The 23453-nt window shown below is 48.9% G+C and overlaps 1 protein-coding gene across 1 annotated transcript in view; it reads left to right on the plus strand.

The window, feature by feature from the left end:
- The window catches only part of ATRN (attractin), a 466134-nt gene that overhangs the window by 98063 nt on the left and 344618 nt on the right, over nt 1–23453 (plus strand). The window contains exons 2-6 of the mRNA XM_060247418.1: nt 3667–3834; nt 10936–11141; nt 14176–14344; nt 17246–17336; nt 20233–20476. Coding sequence (XP_060103401.1) covers nt 3667–3834; nt 10936–11141; nt 14176–14344; nt 17246–17336; nt 20233–20476 — 878 coding nt within the window. The remainder of the gene's footprint in view (nt 1–3666; nt 3835–10935; nt 11142–14175; nt 14345–17245; nt 17337–20232; nt 20477–23453) is intronic.

Genomic DNA, 23453 nt, shown 5'->3' on the forward strand with positions numbered 1-23453 from the left:
TTTATATCCCGCCCTCCACTCCGAAGAGTCTCAGAGCAGCTCACAATCTCCTTTCCCTTCCTCCCCCACAACAGTCACCCTGTGAGGTAGATGAAGATATTGGATTTATATCCCGCCCTCCACTCCGAAGAGTCTCAGAGCGGCTCACAATCTCCTTTCCCTTCCTCCCCCACAACAGACCCCCTGTGAGGTAGATGAAGATATTGGATTTATATCCCGCCCTCCACTCCGAAGAGTCTCAGAGCGGCTCACAATCTCATTTCCCTTCCTCCCCCACAACAGACATCCTGTGAGGTAGATGAAGATATTGGATTTATATCCCGCCCTCCACTCCGAAGAGTCTCAGAGCGGCTCACAATCTCCTTTCCCTTCCTCCCCCACAACAGACACCCTGTGAGGTGGATGAAGATATTGGATTTATATCCCGCCCTTCTCTCCGAAGAGTCTCAGAGCAGCTCACAATCTCCTTTCCCTTCCTCCCCCACAACAGACACCCTGTGAGGTAGATGAAGATATTGGATTTATATCCCGCCCTCCACTCCGAAGAGTCTCAGAGCAGCTCACAATCTCCTTTACCTTCCCCCCCCCCCACAACAGACACCCTGGGAGGTAGATGAAGATATTGGATTTATATCCCGCCCTCCACTCCGAAGAGTCTCAGAGCGGCTCACAATCTCCTTTCCCTTCCTCCCCCACAACAGACACCCTGTGAGTTAGATGAAGATATCGGATTTATATCCCGCCCTCCACTCCGAAGAGTCTCAGAGGGGCTCACAATTTCCTTTACCTTCCCCCCCCCCCACAACAGGCACCCTGTGAGGTATATGAGATATTGGATTTATATCCCACCCTTCACTCCAAAGAGACTCAGAGCAGCTCACAATCTCCTTTACCTTCCTCCCCCACAACAGACACCCTGTGAGGTGGGTGGGGCTGGAGAGGGCTCTCACAGCAGCTGCCCTTTCAAGGACAACCTCTCCCAGAGCTATGGCTGACCCAAGGCCATTCCAGCAGGTGCAAGTGGAGGAGTGGGGAATCAAACCCGGTTCTTCCAGATAAGAGTCCTCACACTTAACCACTACAGCAAACTGGCTCTAAAAGTAAACAAGCAAGGTAGAAGCTTCACCATCCAGCTAAAAATTCCACAACATTGCAATGGCTAGAGGTAGATGAGTGCTGCCAAGACCATACTTACTTAAGCTTTTACGCTGAGGCTCTCTAAACCATACGTCGGCTTCAAAAATATTTATTTGAACATTTCTTATCTCTGGAGTCTTACAGCCCCAGTAATATTCACGACTCAAAAGCCCTGGCGGAGACTGACCGAGAGAGAGAGAGATCCTGGAGTCGTGGTAGATAACTCACTGAAAATGTCGAGACAGTGTGCGACTGCAATAAAAAAAGCCAACGCCATGTTGGGAATTATTAGGAAGGGAATTGAAAACAAGTCCGCCAGTATCATAATGCCCCCGTATAAATCGATGGCACAGCCTCATTTTCAGCGCTGTGTATGATTCTGGTCGCCACAACTCAAAAAAAGATATTATAGCATTGGAAAAAGTGCAGAAAAGGGCAACTAGAATGATTCAAGGGTTGGGGCACTTTCCCTATGGAGAAAGATTAAAACGCTTGGGGCTCTTTAGCTTGGAGAAACTTCGACTGAGGGGTGACATGAGCGAGGATTACAGGATTATGCAGGGGATAGAAAAGGTAGAGGAAGAAGTCCTTTTCTCCCTTTCCCACAATACAAGATCTCGTGGAAATTGCTGAGCTGTTGGCTTAAAACGGATAAAAGGAAGTCCTTCTTCACCCATAGGGTGATTTGCATAGAATTCACTGCCACAGGAGGTGGTTGCAGCTACAAGCATAGACAGCTTCAAGAGGGGACTGGATAAACATCTGGAGCAGAGGTCCATCAGTGGCTCTGAGCCACAGGGTATAGATGGAATTCTCTGTTTGGGGCAGTGATGCTCTCTATTCTTGGTGCTTGTGGGCGGGCAACTGTTGGAGGCCTTTTAGTGTCCTGGCCCCACTGATGAACCTCCTGATGGCACCTGTTTTGTTTGACAACTGTATGACACAGAGTGTTGGACTGGAGGGGCCATTGGCCTGATCCAACATGGCTTCTCTTATGTTCTTACCCAAAGGGTGATTAACACATGGAATTCACTGCCACAGGAGGTGGCAGCGGCTACAAGCATAAGAACATAAGAGAAGCCATGTTGGATCAGGCCAATGGCCCATCCAGTCCAACACTCTGTGTCACACAGTGGCCAATATATATATATATATATATATATATATATATATATATATATATATATATATATATATATATATATATATATATATATATATGTGTGTGTGTGTGTGTGTGTGTGTGTGTGTGTGTACACACACACACACACACTGTAGCTAATAGCCACTGATGGACCTCTGCTCCATATTTTTATCTAACTCCCTCTTGAAGCTGGCTATGCTTGTAGCCACCGCCATCTCCTGTGGCAGTGAATTCCACATGTTAATCCCCCTTTGGGTGAAGAAGGACTTCCTTCTATCCGTTTTAACCCGACTGCTCAGCAATTTCATTGAATGCCCACGAGTTCTCGTATTGTGAGAAAGGGAGAAAAGGACTTCTTTCTCTACTTTCTCCATCCCATGCACAATCTTGTAAACCTCTATCGTGTCACCCCGCAGTCGATGTTTCTCCAAGCTAAGCATAGATGGGATTGAATAATCATATAGAGTAGAGGTCCATCAGTGACTCTTAGCCACAGGGTATGGCTGGAACTCTCTTTCTGGGGCAGTGGAGCTCTGTATTCTGGGTGGTTGGGGGGCGGGCAACAACGGGAGGGCTTCTAGTGTCTTGGCCCCACTGGTGGGCCTCCTGATGGCACACAAGATTACAGCGCACAGGAGATTCTATGACTTTAAAAGGTTTTACTAAACATTGTTAGCCAGTATATAACAGTGTTTGTTTTTTGCATTGCCTCTATTATGAACTGTGATCCCATGTTGTTAGAATTCCAATGGTGTCTGCGGGCTGGAAAAGGCTGGAGACTTTCGCTAGACAATTAAAAACTGAAGAATGATTCAAAGGAGGGATCTTAGGATAGTCCATCCAGCCAGTGAGAATTTTGTTTTTGTAACAAAGGTTTGTAGAAACTGTCGGCAAACAGAATTGCTTTGACGTGTGACTTTTCTGGGCTGCTGGCAAAGGCTGCCCTCTCAGTGACACAGAGCTTCTTAAGCATACGTTTTCAGCTCTTGAGTATTTCTTATGTGCATTTTGCAATGTGCGAGAGCCAGTCTGGTGTAGTGGTTAAGTGCACGGACTCTTATCTGGGAGAACCGGGTTTGATTCCGCACTCCTCCACTTGCACCTGCTGGGATGGCCTTGGGTCAGCCAGAGCTCTCTTATCTGGGAGAACCAGGTTTGATTCCCCACTCCTCCACTTTCAGCTGCTGGAATGGCCTTGGGTCAGCCGTAGCTCTCGCTGGAGTTGTCCTTGAAAGGGCAGCTGCTGTGAGAGCTCTCTCAGCCGCACCCACCTCACAGGGTGTCTGTTGTGGGGGAGGAAGGTAAAGGAGATTGTGAGCCACTCTGAGTGTCTGAGTCAGAGATAAGGGTGGAGTATAAATCTGCAATTCTTCTTGTCTTACTTAAAACCTGCCGTCTCACTGCAACATCGTGTCTTCTTCCAGCGGTCTCATTGTACCAGAGAGAGAGAGCAACGAGACGGTCCCAGAGGTTGTGGCTACCTCCGGCTACGCCCTCCTACATTTCTTCAGTGACGCTGCTTATAACTTGACGGGGTTTAACATCACCTACAAGTAAGTTGGAGCTGCTGCATGAAATCGGTGCAGGAGGCTTTTCCAGATCTCATTCTGTGTGTGTGTGTGTTAAGTGACAGAATATGAAAATTAAAAGGATAGCCTGCATGTTTCTGCAGCCAAAGTAATTGATAGTTTTGCGGGTTGTCTGTTAAGTGTTATCCGGTGTCTTCCAGCTTCCTGGTGGCCCAATGAATTAATGTTCCGATGAATTGGTGACTTCCAGGGCTTTTTTTGTTGCAGGAATTCCTTTGCATATCAGGCCACACACCCCAGATGTAACCAGTCCTCCGGAGCTTACAGGGCTCTTAGTCCAGGGCCTACTGTAAGCTCCAGGAAGATTGGCTACATCAGGGCTGTGTGGCCTACTAGGCGAAGGAGGTCCTGCTACAAAAAAGCACTGTTTAGGCCACACCCCCTGTTGTAGCCTTCCTCTTGGAGCTTATAGTAGGCCCTGTTCTAACAGCCCTGTAAGCTCTTGGAGGATTGGCTACATCGGGGAGTGTGTGGCCTAATATGCAAAAGGAGTTCCTGCTACAAAAAAATATACCCTGATGACTTCTAAAAGCTCCTATCGTTAACAGCTTTTCTCAGGTCTTGCAAACCTTAAGAATAAAACCTTTTAGTCTTTATTGCTACCTTAAAAATGTTAGTGCTTATGATGCCACAAAACACCTGGGTGTAGACAGAGGACATCAACCTTTCTTTGTGGATGGGAATTCCTATGTCTAAAAGGTCACTTTATTAGAAGAAAATGGCTTCGGTTTCAGCATCCGGCTGGGGATTAGTTCACACTGAACAAGAGCGCAAAGAGTCGATATTTATGTTGTGCTGTTGATGTTGCCACAGAATTCACACTCCTCTGTTGCGCTCAATGCAGTCTGGGTAATATGGGGCATCCCGCTTTCAAGCAAAGGAAAGGAAAGGTCCCCTGTGGACGCACCAGTCATTTCCAACTCTGGGGTGACGTTGCTTTCACAATGTTTTCACGTCAGGCTTTTTCCAGGGTGGTTTGCCATTGCCTTCCCCAGTCTTTTATACTCCCCCCCCCCCCAGCAAGCTGGGGACTCCTTTGACCAACCTCGGAAGGATGGAAGGCTGAGTCAACCTCAAGCCGGCTACCTGAAAACCCAGCTTCTGCTGGGGATCGAACTCAGGTTATGAGCAGAGAGTTCAAACCACGGTACTGCAGTACTGCTGCTTTACCACTCTGCGCCACGGGGCCGTACTTTCAAGCAAACCTTGCATTTAATTGTTTGTGCCCGATCTTTATTTCTTTATTCAATAGATAGCATTTCTCAGCCACCGGACTGCCCAAGAAAGGTCCCCAGGGTGGCCAACATGAAAACATTGAACGTTTTAAAATGGCATCGGAGAAAAGTTATGTATAAAACATATAAGCGGGGGCGGAGTTCTGGCAGGACCTCCTTTGCATATTTGGCCGCACCCCCTCGATGTAGCCAGTCCTCCTGGAGCTTACAGTAGGCCCTGTAAGAAGAGCCCTGTAAACTCTTGGAGGATTGGCTACAACAGGGGTGTGTGGCCTAATATGCAACGGAGTTCTTGCTACAAGAAAAGCCCTGATTAGGCCACACCCCCCTGGTGTAGCCAGTCCTCCTGGAGCTTACAGCAGGCCCTGTAAGAAGAGCCCTGTAAGGAATTCTAGCAGGACCTTCTTTGCCTATTAAGCCACACACCCCCTGATGTAGCCAATCCTCCTGGAGCTTACAGCAGGCCCTGTACGAAGAGCCCTGTAAGGAATTCTAGCAGGACCTCCTTTGCATATTAGGCCACACCCCCTGATGTAGCCAATCCTCCTGGAGCTTACAGCAGGCCCTGTACGAAGAGCCCTGTAAGGAATTCTAGCAGGACCTCCTTTGCCTACTAGGCCACATCCCCTGATGCAGCCAATCCTCCTGGAGCTTACAGCAGGCCCTGTAAGAAGAGCCCTGTAAGCTCTTGGGGGATTGGCTACATTGGGGGTGTGTGGCCTACTAGGCAAAGGAGTTCCTGCTGCAAAAAAGCCCCGATTAGGCCACGCCCCCCTGATGTAGCCAATCCTCCTGGAGGTTGCATTAGACCCTGTAAGAAGAGCCCTGTAAGCTCTTGGAGGATTGACTGTGTCAGGAGAGTGTGGCCCAATATGCAAAGGAGTTCCTGCTACAGAAAAAGCCATCACGATGATGACGACGACGACGACGATATTGGATAAGAATCTGTGCACTTAAACCACCACACCAGACTAATAGAAATAAAGTGCACAGTTGTATCATCCAGAAACCATTGCAGCCCCCCCACCCCGGTCCGTGGAAAAATTGTCTCGCTCAGAAACGGTCCCTGGTGCCAAAAAGGTCGGGGACCGCCACTGTAGAGAACAGAGGTTTTCTGGGAGACATCTCACCCAAGCTTTGTTCCTTCATCAGGACTAGAGACTCAGGGCCCAAGTTGAAATGTTGTCCTTGTAATCAAAAAGAGGGCGTTGCTGCCATTGCAAAAGTCGTTTTAAAATGCTCTGAGGCCCCCCCCCCCCAGCGCACACACACACCTTGTTCCAGCACTGGAAGAGGCAAAGGGTAGAGAGTTCAAGAGTACTTGAACCCTCTTTTTGTAGCAGGAACTCCTTTGCATATTAGGCCGCACCCCCCTGATGTAGCCAGTCCTCCAAGAGTTTACAGTAGGTCTTGTACTAAGAACCCTGTAAGCTCTTGGAGGATTGGCTTTATTAGCGGTGTGTGGCCCTAATAGGCAAAGGAGTTCCTGCTGCAGAAAAAAAGCCCTATTAGGGCCACACACCCCTGATGTAGCCAATCCTCCGAGAGCTTACAAAAAAGAGCCCTGCGAACTCTCGGGGGATTGGCTACATCGGGGGGGTGTGGCCTAATATGCAAAGGAGCGCCTGCTAGAATTCCAGCCCTGCGTATAAGCAATTCCATAAAAACATATCAACAAGCAACAGCATGAGAGAAGGGGGCCAGTTGACAGTTACTGGAGGCATACCAACCCCCCCCCCCTCCCAAAAAAAAGTCTTCACCTGCCAGCAGAGGCAGTGATAGAGGAAGGCAGACGGATCTTCCTTGGGTGGGAAAATTCCAGAGTTTGGTTGCTGTGACCAAAGATGGCACTTACTTGGGTTGCCACTCGTCTGGATTCACCTGGGCCTCTGAGCGTGGCCAGAGCAGACAGGTAGGTTCTTGTGGAAGGAAGCTGTCTTTAAGGTATTCTAGCCCCAAGCAAGGGGTGGAATTCTAGCGGGAGCTCCTTTGCGTCTTAGGCCACACACCCCTGATGTAGCCAATCCTCCAAGAGCTTACAAAAAAGAGACTTGCAAGCTCTTGGAGGATTGGCTACATCAGGGGGTGTGTGTCCTATTATGCAAAGGAGCCCTGTAAGCTCTTGGAGGACTGGCTACATCAGGGGGGTATGGCCTAATACGCAAAGGAGCTCCTGCTAGAATTCCACCCCTGCCTCAAGCAATACAGGCCAGCTTCTTCCGAAGTCCTCTTACTTAAAAAGCCGTTTCTAATTCTGTACTTTCTAATTCTCCCTTTCTCACAAGACAAGAACTCGTGGACGTCCAATAAAATTACTGAGCAGTCGGGTTAAAACGGATAAAAGAAAGTCCTTCTTCACCCAAAGGGTGATTAACATGTGGAATTCACTGCCACAGGAGGTGGTGGCGGCTACAAGCATAGCCAGCTTCAAGAGGGGATTGGATAAAAATATGGAGCAGAGGTCCTTGAGTGGCTATTAGCCACAGTGTGTATATATGTGTGTGTGTGTGTGTGTGTACACACACACATATATTGGCCACTGTGTGACACAGAGTGTTGGACTGGATGGGCCACTGGCCTGATCCAACATGGCTTATCTTATGTTCTTATGTGACACAGAGTGTTGGACTGGATGGGCTACTGGCCTGATCCAACATGGCTTCTCTTACGTTCTTATGTGACACAGAGTGTTGGCCTCTCTTACATGGCCTCTCTTACGTTCTTATGTGACACAGAGTGTTGGACTGGATGGGCCATTGGCCTGATCCAACACGGCTTCTCTGATGTTCTTATGTGACACAGAGTGTTGGACTGGACGGGCCATTGGCCTGATCCAACACGGCTTCTCTGATGTTCTTACGTGACACAGAGTGTTAAGAACATAAGAGAAGCCATGTTGGATCAGGCCAACGGCCCATCCAGTCCAACACTCTGTATCACACAGTGGCCAATTATATATATATATATATACACACACACACACACACACACATATATACACACTGTGGCTAATATCCACTGATGGACCTCTGCTCCATATTTTTATCTAACCCCCTCTTGAAGCTGGCTATGCTTGTAGCCGCCACCACCTCCTGTGGCAGTGAGTTCCACATGTTAATCACCCTTTGGGTGAAGAAGGACTTCCTTTTATTCGTTTTAACCCGACTGCTCAGCAATTTCATCGAATGCCCACGAGTTCTTGTATTGTGAGAAAGGGAGAAAAGTACTTCTTTCTCTACCTTCTCCATCTCATGCATTATCTTGTCAACCTCTATCATGTCACCTCGCAGTCGACGTTTCTCCAAGCTGAAGAGCCCCAAGCGTTTCAACCTTTCTTCACAGGGAAAGTGTTGGAGGGGCCACTGGCCCGATCCAACAGGGCTTCTTATGTTCTTACCCTGACCTTTTAGGACCTTTCCCCTGTTAGCGTGGGAGACAGCAAATCAAAATCCAAAGTACACCGCAGCAACTCAAGAGTAGCGGGACCTTTCCCTTGTCTTGGGCCCCCTGGCGCCTTTTCTGCTTAATATCCTAAACACGGCACTACCATCTTGTGGCCACAGATGGCATTGCGCCCTGTGTCCCACATAAAAGCGTTCCTGAAACGGCTGATACAACAGCTGCTCTGCTTGTCTGAATTCTCAAAAGGCCGAAGAATGGGACTGTAGCGTTTCTGTTGAGCAGGGCCAGCTGAAGTTCCTCCACCCAGGAAAAGCGTCTCATAGCTAAGGCTGTTGACAGCGCCGCTCCCCGATGCTGTATAAACCGGTGTTTCTGTAAACCCATGACCAACGTTCCCCCTAAGCTGCAGAGTCTTGCGAGCAAAAATTCTACTTTGTGAGCTGCTTGCATTAAAGTCGTGAGCTGCTGGCATTCAAGTTGTGAGCTGCTGCATCAGTTAGTGTGCTCTGGGGCCATTTTTCCTGAGCGAAGACAAAAATGCTTGAGCTGGAGGCTAAAAATCTGTGAGCCGTCTCACGCTAACTCCCCACCCCATGCACTGCCACAACAGTTTTGTTCACTGGAGGAAGAACTTCTGCAGGTGCAAGCCTGCAAACAGGCAAAACGAACCGCTGCCTGTACAGGTGCCTTCTTTGTCACTGCCCCCCCACCCCCAGACCGTGTGGAATGGCCCGTCTGGAAAGGTCAGGAAGGCTCCTGGCTTTCTACTAACCATGCAAAACTGAATTATTCAAGTGAGCTTTTCTGCGTCAGCGGTAGAGTCACCCCATGCTAAATGATTTACAGAGTTACTTAAGTTTTTAGGGACTGCAGTTCAGGAGAGCCAGTTTGGTGTAGTGGTGAAGTGTGCGCACTCTTATCTGGGAGAACCGGGTTGGATTCCCCACTCCTCCACTTGCACCTGCTGGAATGGCCTTGGGTCAGCCATAGCTCTGGCAGAGGTTGTCCTTGAAAGGGCAGCTTCTGGCAGAACTCTCTCAGCCCCACCCACCTCACAGGGTGTTTGTTGTGGGGGGAGAAGATATAGGATATTGTAAGCCGCTTCTGATTTAGAGAGAAGGATGAGGTATAAATCTGCAGTCATCTTCTCCTTTGCTGTGGCGCTCAGCCTACTGAGACTAGGATCCTATTCTGCCTCTCTTAACGTGTCGTGTTGAGGCACACCCTTGCTGCAGTCCTGCTTTTAGATTTCCGATCGGTTCTACAAAATTAATCCTGTTGTATTGTTTATCGAACACCCCAAGTTGTCGATTGTGTTGATTCTCTCCGTGCAATCTGCTGTGAGTCTGAGTGAGAAAGGAGAACAGATTTAATTTATTTGGGGTTTTTTGCTGACAGGGTTTTCACGACAGGAGACTTCCGAGGTGGGTTGCCCTCATCCGCCTCCGCGTTATGCCCCCCCCCCGGCAATATTCCTTGGAGGTCGCCCATCCACATATTGTCCAAGGCTGACTCTGGTTAGCTTCTGTGATTTATTAAAAATGGGGCAAGCCAGGTCAGGGTCCCATCGTTTACCGAATGCCCCATCTTGTCCATAGTACTGATTCACTCTGTGAAATCCACTGCTTAGTCCAAGCGAGGAAGGTGGACTATAAATGCTTTAGATAGATAAATAAAATAAAATAAAGAAGAAGAAGAAATCAGGTTTATATCCCACCCTTCAATCTGAATCTCAGAGCAGCCTACAATCTCCTTTCCCTTCCTCCCCCACAGCAGACACCATCCGTGAGGTGGGTGGGGCTGAGAGAGCTCTGACAGAAGCTGCCCTTTCAAGGACAACTCCTACGAGAGCTACGGCTGGCCCAAGGCCATCTCAGCAGCTACAAGTGGAGGAGTGGGGAATCCAGCCCAGTTCTCCCAGATAGGAGTCAGCGCACTTCACCACCACCCCAAACTGGCTCTCTTCCAGTTACCTTCTCTTCCTCCCCCACAACAAACACTCTGCGAGGCAGGTGGGACTGAGAGAGCTCTCCCAGAAGCTGCCCTTTCGGGAACAACTCTTGCAAGAGCTATGGCTGACCCAAGGCCATGCCAGCAGCTGCCAGTGGAGGAGTGGGGAATCCAACCCTGTTCTCCCAGATAAGAGAGCTCTGGCTGACCCGAGGCCATTCCAGCAGCTGCCAGTGGAGGAGTGGGGAATCCAACCCTGTTCTCCCAGATAAGAGAGCTCTGGCTGACCCGAGGCCATTCCAGCAGCTGCCAGTGGAGGAGTGGGAATCCAACCCGGTTCTCCCAGATAAGAGTCCGCGCACTTCACCACCACCCCAAATGGGCATAGAGGTTTTTTCAGTGTCAGCTTTTCTTGCTGCCGCCTAAACCAGAGCCAAGCAACCTTTTCAAGGGGACTCCTCTTTCTGTTCCTTTTCAGCATCAACGTGTGTCCCCAGGACTGCTCGGGCCGGGGGGAGTGCCGGCCCAGCAACAACAGTCGAGTGGTGGAGTGCGAGTGTTCGGAGCACTGGAAGGGGGATGCCTGCGACGTCCCCCACTGCCCCAACGATTGCGGCTCCCCAGAGAGAGGGCGCTGCAGTGGGAACGGCACCCAAGGGTGTGAGTGTCACCCCGGCTGGCAAGGTAGGTGGCCCCCTATTGCCATTAGGGCCTCCTGATTTAACGTTGCATGTTTGAGAGGGGCGGGTTCGGGGGGGCGTTTGGCGTTTGTGTGCCGGTTAAAAAGAGCGAGAGTACAGGAGCACCTGAAAGGGTAACAAAATTTGTGGCATGGGAGGAGCTTTTGGGAGTCTCTGTTCCCTTCTAAAGATTCAGCGAATCATAGATTTGGAAGGGACCTCCAGGGCCATCTAGTCCAGCCCCCTGCACAATGCAGGAAACTCACAAACCCCTCCCCCTAAATTCACAGGATCTTCATTGCTGTCAGATGGCCATCTAGCCTCTGTTTCAAAACCTCCAAGGAAGGACAGCCCACCACCTCCTGAGTTGGAAGGGACCTCCAGGGTCATCTAGTCCAACCCCCTGCACAATGCAGGAAACTCACAAACATTTTCCCCTAAATTCATTGCTGTCAGATGGCCATCTAGCCTCTCTTTCAAAACCTCCAAGGAAGGAGAGCCCACCACCTCCTGAGTTGGAAGGGACCTCTAGGGTCATTTAGTCCAACCCCCTGCACAATGCAGGAAACTCACAAACGTTTCCCCCTAAATTCATTGCTGTCAGATGGCCATCTAGCCTCTCTTTCAAAACCTCCAAGGAAGGAGAGCCCACCACCTCCTGAGTTGGAAAGGACCTCCAGGGCCATTGAGTCCAACCCCCTGCACAATGCAGGAAACTCACAAATAACTCCCTCGAAATTCACAGGATCTTCATTGCTGTCAGATGGCCATCTAGCTTCTGTTTAAAAACCTCCAAGGAAGGAGAGCCCACCACCTCCCGAGGAGGAAGCCTGTTCCACTGAGGAACTGCTCTAACTGTCAGGAAGTTCTTCCTGATGTTGAGCCAGAAACTCTTCTGATTTAATTTCAACCTACTGTTTCTGGTTCTGCCTTCTGGGGCCACAGAAAACTATTCCACACCACCCTCTATAGGACAGCCCTTCAGGGACTTGAAGATGGAGATCCTATCACCTCTCAGCCGCCTCCTTTCCAGGCTAAACATGCCCAGCTCCTTCAACCTTTCCTCATGAGACTTGGTCTCCAGATCCTGTGTGAATGCCTCTCCCCTGGCACAAATTTTGTTACAGAATAATGTAGAAGAAAAAGTGCACAATTTGCACCAGTTAGGCGCATTTGGACCAAATTGGCTTTTTTCAGTGGTCAAGCAATATTTGTACATGTATTTATGTTTAAACAATTTTATTGATAACATATGGTTACAATATCTAATTATTTCATTACTATTTTTAGGGTTTGTAGAATCTTTCGGGCTCAAGTGCCGTGTTCTACTGGAGAAAGTTTTCTTCCTGACGTTTCGTTCTCCGCAGCTGAGAACGAAACGTCTGGAAGAAAAACTTTCTCCAGTAGAACACGGCACTTGAGCCCGAAAGATTCTACAAACCCTAATGATGATGCCAGCCGTGAAAACCTGAAATCTTTGATATATCACTACTATCTCTAACCCATATGATATTTTCCAATCCCCCCTCCCTCCGTTACTAGACTCCTGCCGAGGTTATATACTTAAGTTCAGTTATAAAGGTACCTTTAACCAATCAAAGTTCAATATCTTTCTTTTCTCATATTCATATTAAAAAATTGTCCAATGTCTTTTTACATTCCACTCTTTCTCTATATATCCTCTAAATTTCTTCCACTCCTTTTTAAACACCTCCAAATCATAGTCTCTTAAAGTTCTTGTTAATTTGTCCATCTCACTCCACGATAAAACTTTCACAATCCAATCCCATTTCTCTGGTATTTTTTCTTGCTTCCACAACTGCGCATACAATGTTCTAGCAGCTGAGAGCAAATACCAAATTAGAGTCCTATCTTCTTTTGGAAATTTTTCCATTTGTAATCCCAGCAGAAAAGTCTCTGCAACTTTTTAAAAGTCGTATCCCAAAATTTTAGAAATTTCTTGTTGTATCATCTGCCAAAACTTTTTCGCTTTTTCACAAGCCCGCCACATATGAAAAAAAGAACCTTCATGATTTTTACATTTCCAACATCTATCTGACATCTTTTTACTCATCTTTGCCAGTTTTTTCGGAGTCATATACCACCTATACATCATCTTAAAACAGTTCTCTTCAATGTTGATATTTTCATCGAGTTCTTCCAAAGATACTCCCATGTATCCATTTGTATTTCTCTGTTCACATTAATTGCCCATTTAATCATTTGAGATTTTACTACTTCTTCTTCTGTAGACCATTTCAATAGTAATTTATATACTTTCGATATTAATTTTTCGTTATCTCCAAGCAGAACCCTTCTCATATTTGTACATGTATTGAGGCTGCAATCAGGTGCATAGCCATTGACCCTCCACGTTGTGTGTAACTGCCCTTTCATGTACTTGATTGGCTCGATCTACAGATCCACTGACACTCAGAAACCCCCATGTTAAGGGCGGGCATTCCAAAGGGGAGGGAGTGCCTTACCTCTCTCTCTCTCTCTCGGCTTGGCTTCGCGAACGAAGATTTAAGAAGGGTGCAATAGTCCACGTCTGCTGCAGGCTGACAATAGTCCACGTCGCTGGTGGCTGACAAGACCAATGCGGGACAGGCAGGTCCGGCCACAGTGGCTGCAGGGAAAAGTCTGATTTGGGGTTGGTGCTGTAGCAGTGCGATTCTTCCTCCATCTCCTTTTGTCCTCAAGACCAGCTATGCGTGCGTTCTCAAAGGAAGAGGCAGCCTGGTGGATGGTGTGCCTCCATGCTTTGCGATCTGAGGCTAGGGTAGACCACTGGTGATGGTTGATGCAACAGGTACCAAGGGATTTCTTCAGGGAGTCCTTGTACCTCTTCTTTGGTGCCCCTCTATTTCGATGGCCGGTGGAGAGTTCGCCATACAGGGCAATCTTGGGAAGGCCTTACCTCTAAGCAGACGTAAATACACACTCGAAATGGTACTTATTTATATCCCATCCTGTATGCTTAATAGCAAAGGTGGAAGTTGGGTTTTTTACATTGGATTGCGTCTTTCCCCTCCCAGGTACCGACTGCTCAATTCCTGTCCCGGCAAACAGGTCGTTTTGGACTCGGGAGGAATTCCACGTCCCCAAACTTCCCAGAGCATCCCATAAAGCCGTGGTCCATGATGATATCATGTGGGTGGTCGGCGGTTACATGTTCAATCACACGGACTCCCAGATGGTGTTGGCGTGAGTAAAATGGAAAGTTATCGCTTTCTCAAGGTTAAAACAAGATCAGGTCCCGTGTGTGTGTGGGGACGGGGGGTGGTGGTGGTGGAATGATCTCCTGCAATCTCCTGTTAGGTGATCTGCCCTGAGCCAGTTCACAGGAAAGGGTGGATATCTGGAGTCCTTCAAGTCCTTTGAAGATAGGCTGAAGGAGCTGGGGATGTTCAGCCTGGAGAGGAGGCGGCTGAGAGGTGATACGATCCCCATCTTCAAGTACCTGAAGGGCTGTCCTATAGAGGGTGGTGTGGAATTGTTTTCTGTGGCCCCGAAAGGCAGGACCAGAACCAGTGGGTTGAAATTAAATCAGAAGAGTTTCTGGCTCAACATCAGGAAGAACTTCCTGACCGTTAGAGCGGTTCCTCAGTGGAACAGGCTTCCTTCCTCGGGAGATGGTGGGCTCTCCTTCCTTGGGGTGGAATTGTTTTCTGTGGCCCCGGAAGGCAGGACCAGAACCAATGGGTTGAAATTAAATCAAAAGAGTTTCCGGCTCAACATTAGGAAGAACTTCCTGACGGTTAGAGCGGTTCCTCAGCGGAATAGGCTTCCTCTTCGGGAGGTGGTGGGCTCTCCTTCCTTGGAGGTTTTTAAGCAGAGGCTGGATGGCCCTCTGACAGCAATGAAGAGCCTCAGAATTTAGGGGGAGGTGTTTGTGAGTTTCCTGCATTGTGCAGGGGGTTGGACTAGATGACCCAAGAGGTCCCTTCCAACTCAGAGGAGGTGGTGGGCTCTCCTTCCTTGGAGGTTTTTCAACAGAGGCTAGATGGCCATGTGACAGCAATGAAGATCCTGTGAATTTAGGGGGAGGAGTTGGTGAGTTTAGAGCAGTTCCTCAGTGGAACAGGCTTCCTCTTTGGGAGGTGGTGGGCTCTCCTTCCTTGGAGGTTTTTCAGCAGAGGCTAGAGGGCCATCTGACAGCGATGAAGATCCTGTGAATTTAGGGGGAGGTGTTTGTGAGTTTCTTGCATTGTGCAGGGGGTTGGACTAGATGACCCTGGAGGTCCCTTCCAACTCTATGATCCTATAAGTCCACAAAATAAATAAAATAAAATAAAAATAATCATGCTCCTCCGGTTGGAATGTCTTGCACTGGGAGCCTGACTGCAGTTTTGCTTTACCCTCCTGACAAGGATGTTCTCCCAGGTGCCCTGAGAATCAGCCTTAGAGACCAACAAGTTTTCAGGGGGCACAGAAGCTTTTGAGAATCAAATTTTCCTTCATCAGGTATAAGAAGGAATTAGGCTTTTTATTCCTTACAAAAATCAGGGCTTCTTCTGAGCAGGAATGCAGAGGAACACAGTTCCGCTTGGCTTGGTGTCAGGTAAAAGGCAAAGGTGCAAGCACCAGTCGTTTCTGACTCTGGGGTGACGTCGCATCATGACGTTTTCACGGCAGACTTTTTTGTTACAGGGTGGTTGGCCGTTGCCAGTTTGCTGTAGTGGTGAAGTGTTTGGACTCTTCTTTGGAAGAACCAGGCTTGATTCCCCCACTCCTCCACTTGCAGCTGCTGGAATGGCCTTGGGTCAGCCAGAGCTCTCTTATCTGAGAGAACTGAGAATCCAACCCGCTTCTCCCAGATAAGAGAGCTCTGGCTGACCCAAGGCCATTCCAGCAGGTGCAAGTGGAGGAGTGGGGAATCAAACCCGGTTCTCCCAGATAAGAGAGCTATGGCTGACCCAAGGCCACTCCAGCAGCTGCAAGTGGAGGAGTGGGGAATCAACCCTGCTTCTCCCAGATAAGAGTCCGCACACTTAACCATTACACCAAACTGGCTCTCTTTTAGACCAACAAAGTTTTATTCAAGGTGTGAGCTTGTGTCTTCACTGAAGAAGTGTGCATGCTCCTGGAAGCTCGTACCTTCAATAAAACTTTGTTGGTCTTAAAGGTGCCAGTGGGCACTAACTTTATCCTATTGCTTCAGACCAACTCAGCTGCCCACCTGGATCTGCATAAAGGTGGTAGTTAGTCTTATCCAAGTCGTCATGACTGAATCTGTTTCCGTTTGATTGGCGGGTTTTTAGTTTACCTTTGTTACCTTTGAGCCGGGCTTTTTTTGCAGCAGGAATTCCTTTGCATATTAGGACACCCCTCCCCACATGTAGCCAGTTCTTCCGGAGCTTACAGGAGGCCCTGTACTAAGAGCCCCGTGATGCAGAGTGGCAAAGCTGCAGCACTGCAGTCCAAGCTCTCTGCTCACAACCTGAGTTCGATCCCGGTGGAAGCTGGGTTCAGGTAGCCGCTTCCAGGTTGACTCAGCCTTCCATCCTTCCGAGGGCGGTGAAAGGAGTCCCCAGCTTGCTGGGGGGAAAGCGGAGATGACTGGGGAAGGCAATGGCAAACCGCCCCGTTAAAAGGTCTGCCATGAAAACGTTGTGAAAGTCGGAAACGACTGGTGCTTGCACAGGGGACCTTTCCTTTGAAGAGCCCCGTGGCACAGAGTGGTAAAGCTGCGGTACTGCAGTCGGAGCCCTCTGCTCACGACCTGAGTTCGATCCCCGGTGGAAGCTGGGTTTTCAGGTCGCTGGCTCCAAGTTGACTCAGCCTTCCATCCTTCCAAGGTCGGTCAAGGGAGTCCCCAGCTTGCTGGGGGGAAAGTGTAGATGACTGGGGAAGGCAATGGCAAACCACCCCGTAAAATGGTCTGCCGTGAAAATGTTGTGAAAGCGACGTCATCCCAGAGTCGGAAACGACTGGTGCTTGCACAGGGGTGTACCTTGACCTTTTGTAGTTTACATGCAACCTTTTGGGGGCGTTTGTCCTTGGTTTTCCACCTTCTGCCTCATGAATCAAGGCATGCCAACAGCCCGGTTTGTTCTTGAATGCTGAAATGCGTGTCCATATATTTTTCCGCCCTCTGTTTCGCAGGTATGACCTTGTGGCCAAAGAATGGCTTCCTTTGAACAGCAGCGTCAACGCCGTGGTGATCAGATATGGGCATTCGGTGGCCCTACACGAAGTAAGTGGCTTTTGCTCTTCGCTTGGTACTTCCCTTCTCCTTTGAACATATGAACACGTGAAGCTGCCTTCTGCTGAATCAGACTCTCCTGGGTCCATCAAAGTCAGCATTGTCTACTCAGACTGGCAGCGGCTCTCCAGGGTCTCAAGCTGAGGTTTTTCACGCCTACTTGCCTGGACCCTGTTTAGTTGGAGATGCCGGGGATTGAACCTGGGACCTTCTGCTTACCAAGCAGATGCTCTACCCCCGAGCCACCTCCCCTCCCCTTTAGTGGCTCTTCAGGGTCTCCAGCTGAGGTTTTTCATACCTACTTGCCTGGACCCTTTTTAGTCGGAGATGCCGGGGATTGAACCTGGGACCTCCTGCTTACCAAGCAGATGCCCCAATGTGCATTACTTTGCACAAAAAATGCAAGCTAGTGACCAATTTACTAAGAAGTAATAAAAAACATGTCAAATCACTGGTCATCTTTAGTCCATATGGTGCATCCAGTATGCCTCTTTTTGCAGCAGGATCTTGTGCACGTCTTCCTTTCTGTCTGTTCATATTTGTATGAGGTGGAAGAGGGTTGGTGGTGTCTGAATGCGGGGTGACATGATAGAGGTTTACAAGATAATGCATGGGATGGAGAAAGAGAAAGAAGTACTTTTCTCCCTTTCTCACAATACAAGAACGCGTGGGCATTCGATGAAGCAGTCAGGTTAAAAAGGATAAAAGGAAGTCCTTCTTCACCCAAATGGTGATTAACATGTGGAATTCACTGCCACAGGAGGTGGCGGCGGCTACAAGCATAGCCAGCTTTAAGAGGGGATTGGATAAAAATACGGAGCAGAGGTCCATCAGTGGCTATTAGCCACAGTGTATATATATATATATATTGGCCATTGTGTGACACAGAGTGTTGGACTGGATGGGCCATTGGCCTGATCCAACATGGCTTCTCTTATGTTCTTAATGTCCTTCTGAGATTTTTGTATAATATTTTCTTTTGTTAGTGGTCCCAGGTCTGATGAAAAATTGGAAAGAAACAAGTACTTAATCGATTGGCTTGTCACCACACTGCTTTGGGACTTGAATATACATGTTTTGGACATTTGGGCTGGTTTCTATGTATTTCTTAGTAAATTGGTCACTAGCTCGTATTTTTTGTTGTGGATTCTGTGAATTAGGCAGATCTTGAGACGGAAGGCAGGAAGGGTTGCATCCGTATTTAGACCTTGTGGCCGTTTCTTACAGAAGGATAGCATAGTATGGAGAAAAAATAGCCGGCTGGAAGGAAGGAAGATTCCCTGAGAGTAGCAACCTACCCATCAAAGAGTGGTGGTGGGTTCTCCTTCCTTGGAGGTTTTTAAACAGAGGCTAGATGGCCATCTGACAGCAATGAGGATCCTGTGAATTTAGGGGGAGGTCCTTGTGAGTTTCCTGCATTGTGCAGGGGGTTGGACTAGATGGCCCTGGAGGTCCCTTCCAACTCTAGGATTCTATTAGGAAGAACTTCCTGACCTCAGTGGAAGAGGCTTCCTCCTTGGGAGGTGGTGGGCTCTCTTTCCCTGGAGGTTTTTTAGCAGAGGTTAGATGGCCATCTGATAGCAATGAAGATCCTGTGAATTTAGGGGGAAGTGTTTGTGGGTTTCCTGCATTGTGCAGGGGGTTGGACTAGATGGCCCTGGAGGTCTCTTCCAACTCTATGATTCTAAGAACTTTCTGACCGCTAGAGCGGTTCCTCAGTGGAAGAGGCTTCTTCCTTGGGAGGTGGTGGGCTCTCTTTCCCTGGAGGTTTTTTAGCAGAGGTTAGATGGCCATCTGATAGCAATGAAGATCCTGTGAATTTAGCGGGAAGTGTTTTTGGGTTTCCTGCATTGTGCAGGGGGTTGGACTAGATGGCCCTGGAGATCTCTTCCAACTCTATGATTCTAAGAACTTCCTGACCGTTAGAGCGGTTCCTCAGTGGAACAGGCTTCTTCCTTGGGAGGTGGTGGACTCTCCTTCTTTGGGGGTTTTTCAACAGAGGCTAGATGGCCATCTGACAGCAATGAGGATCCTGTGGATTTGGGGTAGGTATTTGTGGGTTTCCTGCATTGTGCAGGGGGTTTGACTAGCTAGCCCTGGAGGTCCCTTCCAACTCTAGGATTCTATTAGGAAGAACTTCCTGACCGTTAGAGTGGTTCCTCAGTGGAAGAGGCTTCCTCCTTGGGAGGTGGTGGGCTCTCTTTCCCTGGAGGTTTTTTAGCAGAGGTTAGATGGCCATCTGATAGCAATGAAGATCCTGTGAATTTAGGGGGAAGTGTTTGTGGGTTTCCTGCATTGTGCAGGGGGTTGGACTAGGTGGCCCTGGAGGTCTCTTCCAACTCTATGATTCTAAGAACTTTCTGACCGCTAGAGCGGTTCCTCAGTGGAACAGGCTTCTTCCTTGGGAGGTGGTGGGCTCTCCTTCCCTGGAGTTTTTTCAGCAGAGGTTTGATGGCCATCTGACAGCAATGAAGATCCTGTGAATTTAGGGGGAGGTGTTTGTGGGTTTCCTGCATTGTGCAGGGGGTTGGAGTAGATTACCCTGGAGGTCCCTTCCAACTCTATGATTCTATGAAGGGATAGCATCAGAGCAGCACAAGGGATGATGATCCTGGCCTCTCTATCTTCCTGACTCTCTATCGTCCCCCCCCCCCCAAAGTCTGAGGCTATGAGATAGTGCAGAGTCCTTCACTTCCAACAGAAGCTAGGTCACTTTGAAGTCTGTCGGTTCTTGAGATGCGATGGTGAAGTGGCTGCGTGTCGATCGGCATCGCTGTACAAATACGCGTGCGCAACCTTATCTTGCATTTGCTGCAGCGCTTCAGACTCTGAACGTTCCGGTATCGGGTCACCTTTGAATTCACTCTCTTCTCCCCCCCCTCCCCAGAATAAAATCTACATGTACGGAGGCAAAATAGATGAGACGGGGAACGTGACCAGCGAGCTGTGGGTCTTCCACATCGCAAACCAGTCCTGGGTTCGAGAGGTCCCCAAAGCCAAGGAGCAGTATGCTGTCGTGGGCCATTCAGCGCATATCGTCACGAGGGACGACGGCAGCGTCGTGATGCTGGTCATCTTTGGGCACTGTGCTCTCTACGGGTACATCAGCAGCGTGCAGGAATATAATCTGGGTAGGTAGCACTTCGATGGCGGCTGTCGATCTCTCGTTCATCGTGGGGAGTTTCTGATCCAAACGGGAGCATTTGGCCTTGTGCTGTCCCCAAACTCTTTGACCTTTCTAATTAATGACGGTGTCTCATGCACCATTAGTCCCCATCGTGTCTGCGTTGGCTGGAGTCTCTTCTTCTGGAGAGCCAGTTTGGTGTAGTGGTTAAGCCTGCGGACTCTTATCCGGGTTTGATTCCCCACTCCTCCACTTGCAGCTGCTGGAATGGCCTTGGGTCAGCCATAGCTCTGGCAGAGGTTGTCCTTGAAAGGGCAGCTGCTGTGAGAGCCCTCTCAGCCCCACCCACCTCACAGGGTTTGATTCTCCACTCCTCCGTTTGCAGCTTCTGGAATAGCCTTGGGTCAGCCAGAGCTCTCCCAGAGGTTGTCCTTGAAAGGGCAGCTGCTGTAAGAGCTCTCTCAGCCCCACCCACCTCACAGGGTGTCTGTTGTGGGGGGAGAAGACATAGGAGATTGAAAGCCGCTCTGAGTCTCTGATTCAGAGAGGAGGGTGGGGTATAAATCGGCAGTCTTCTTCTTGACTGAACGGCCCATAGGATAGAATGGAGGGATCAGGCCTGTGCCGCTGTGTGACTCTAGAGAAGGGGATTTGAACTTTAAACCCTTTCTCTGGTGTGGCGCTGCAGAGGGGCGGGCAAAGTTAGCTTTGCCTAGGACACAAAACGCTCTAAGTCCAGCCCTGGTGGAGAAGGTGCTGTTGTGTTGTTTTGAGAGCCAGTTTGGTGTAGTGCAGGAGTGGCCAACGGTAGCTCTCCAGATGTTTTTTGCCTACAACTCCCATCAGCTTCAGCCAGCATGGCCAATGGCTGGGGCTGATGGCAGTTGTAGGCAAAAAACATCTGGAGAGCTACCGTTGGCCACCCCTGGTGTAGTTAAGTGTGCAGACTCTTCTCTGGGAGAACCGGGTTTGATTCCTCCACTCGCACCTGCTGGCATGGCCTTGGATCAGCCATAGCTCTCGCAGCGTTGTCCTTGAAAGGGCAGGTCCTGGGAGAGCTCTCTCAGCCCCACCCACCTCCCAGGGTGTCTGTTGTAAAGGAGATTTCAGAGTTAATGGTGGAGTATAAATCCAGTTTCTTCTGCATAGAGGGTGGAGAGAGTTGACAAAGAGAAATTCCTCCCCCTTCCCCCAGAAACCCAAAATCTTCTCGTTATCCCTGGGCCAAAAGAAGCCCGCCTAAAATCTGCTAGGGACAGGGCCTTCTCTGTTATGGCCCCTACATGGTGGAACCAGCTGCCGGAAGAGGTGAGGGCCCTGCGGGACCTTATTCAGTTCCGCAGGGCCTGTAAGACAACCCTCTTCCGGCTAGCTTACACCTAACTGATATAGGAAATTAAATGTTGCTCTATCAGATCCTTGTTATGCATACTGCCGAAATGCTTAATGTTTTTAATGTTTTAAATGTTTTTAATGTTTTAAATGTTTATATATTTAAATACCAATTTAATATTATGTTGACTTATCTGTTGTAAGCCGCCCTGAGCCACCTTGGTGGGAAGGGCGGGATATAAATCATTCATTCATTCATTCATTCATTCATTCATCCATCCATCCATCCATTCATTCATTCATTCATTCATTCATTCATTCATTCATTCATTCATTCATTCATTCATAACTAACTAACTAACTAACTAACTAACTAACTAACTAACTAGAACTTGATGCCCTCCAATGAAGCTGTTGAATAGTGCAACAGTTTTTATACTGTGAGCCGCCCTGAACCTGCTTCAGTGGGGAGGGTGGGATATAAATCCAATCCAATCCAATCCAATCCAATCAATAAAATGAAATACATTCAGGGTGGACAAAAGGAAATACCTTACACAAGAAGTGATTAAAATGCAGGTTTTGCCACTGGAGGATGTAGTGACAGCCACAGACATGGAACAAAGTAGGAGTCCAGTCGCACCTTGAAGACCAACAAAGATTGATTCAGAACATGAGCTTTCGCGTGCATGCATCCATCTTCAGACGAGGGGATCGGGTACAGTGGGCTGAAACACATGTAGTTGGTGGGTTAAGAATGTAAACTGATACGAAGTTAGGGTCAAATGGCGAAATAGTGTAATAAATCCCCTATGTTACCAGAATGGGTCAGCAGGATTCCACCCTGTAGCTCAGGGGTGTCAAACATGAAGTTTGGAGGCTGAATCAGGCCCCCAGAGGGCTCCTATCATGCCTCCGAGCAACTGGCTGTCATCTGTTTCCTTCTCCCTCTCTCTTGCTTCCTTCTGCCTCACAGCTTGGCAAGGCTTGCTCAATTGCACAGGAACTACAGAGCAAAGCCTCTGTTTCCTCCATTGGCTGAGGCTCCTCCCCTGGGGAGGAAGGGGGGAAGGAATAGCTTGCTTTGCCAGGCTCTCTCAATTGCACAGCAGAGCTACTGAGCCAAGTCTCTGTTTCCTCCATTGGCTGAAGCTCCTCCCTTGAGGAGGAAGGGAGAAGGAATAGCTTGCTTTGCCAGGCTCTCTCAATTGCACAGCAGAGCTACTGAGCCAAGTCTCTGTTTCCTCCATTGGCTGAGGCTCCTCCCTTGGGGAAGAAGGGGGGAGGAATAGCTTGCTTTGCCAGGCTCTCTCAGTTGCACAGCAGAGCTACTGAGCAAAGACTCTGTTTCCTCCATTGACTGAGGCTCCTCCCTTGGGGAGGAAGGGGGGAGGAATAGTTTGCTTTGTCAGTCTCTCTCAATTGCACAGCACAGCTACTGAGCCAAGTCTCTGTTTCCTCCATTGGCTGAGGCTCCTCCTTTGGGGAGGAAGGGGGGAGGAATAGTTTGTTTTGCCAGGCTCTCTCAATTGCACAGCAGAGCTACTGAGCCAAGTCTCTGTTTCCTCCATTGGCTGAGGCTCCTCCAAGTCTCTGTTTCCTCCATTGGCTGAGGCTCCTCCCTTGGGGAGGAAGGGGGGAAGAATAGCTTG

Source organism: Heteronotia binoei, chromosome 9, assembly GCF_032191835.1.
Source record: "Heteronotia binoei isolate CCM8104 ecotype False Entrance Well chromosome 9, APGP_CSIRO_Hbin_v1, whole genome shotgun sequence".
Lineage (NCBI taxonomy): Eukaryota > Metazoa > Chordata > Lepidosauria > Squamata > Gekkonidae > Heteronotia > Heteronotia binoei.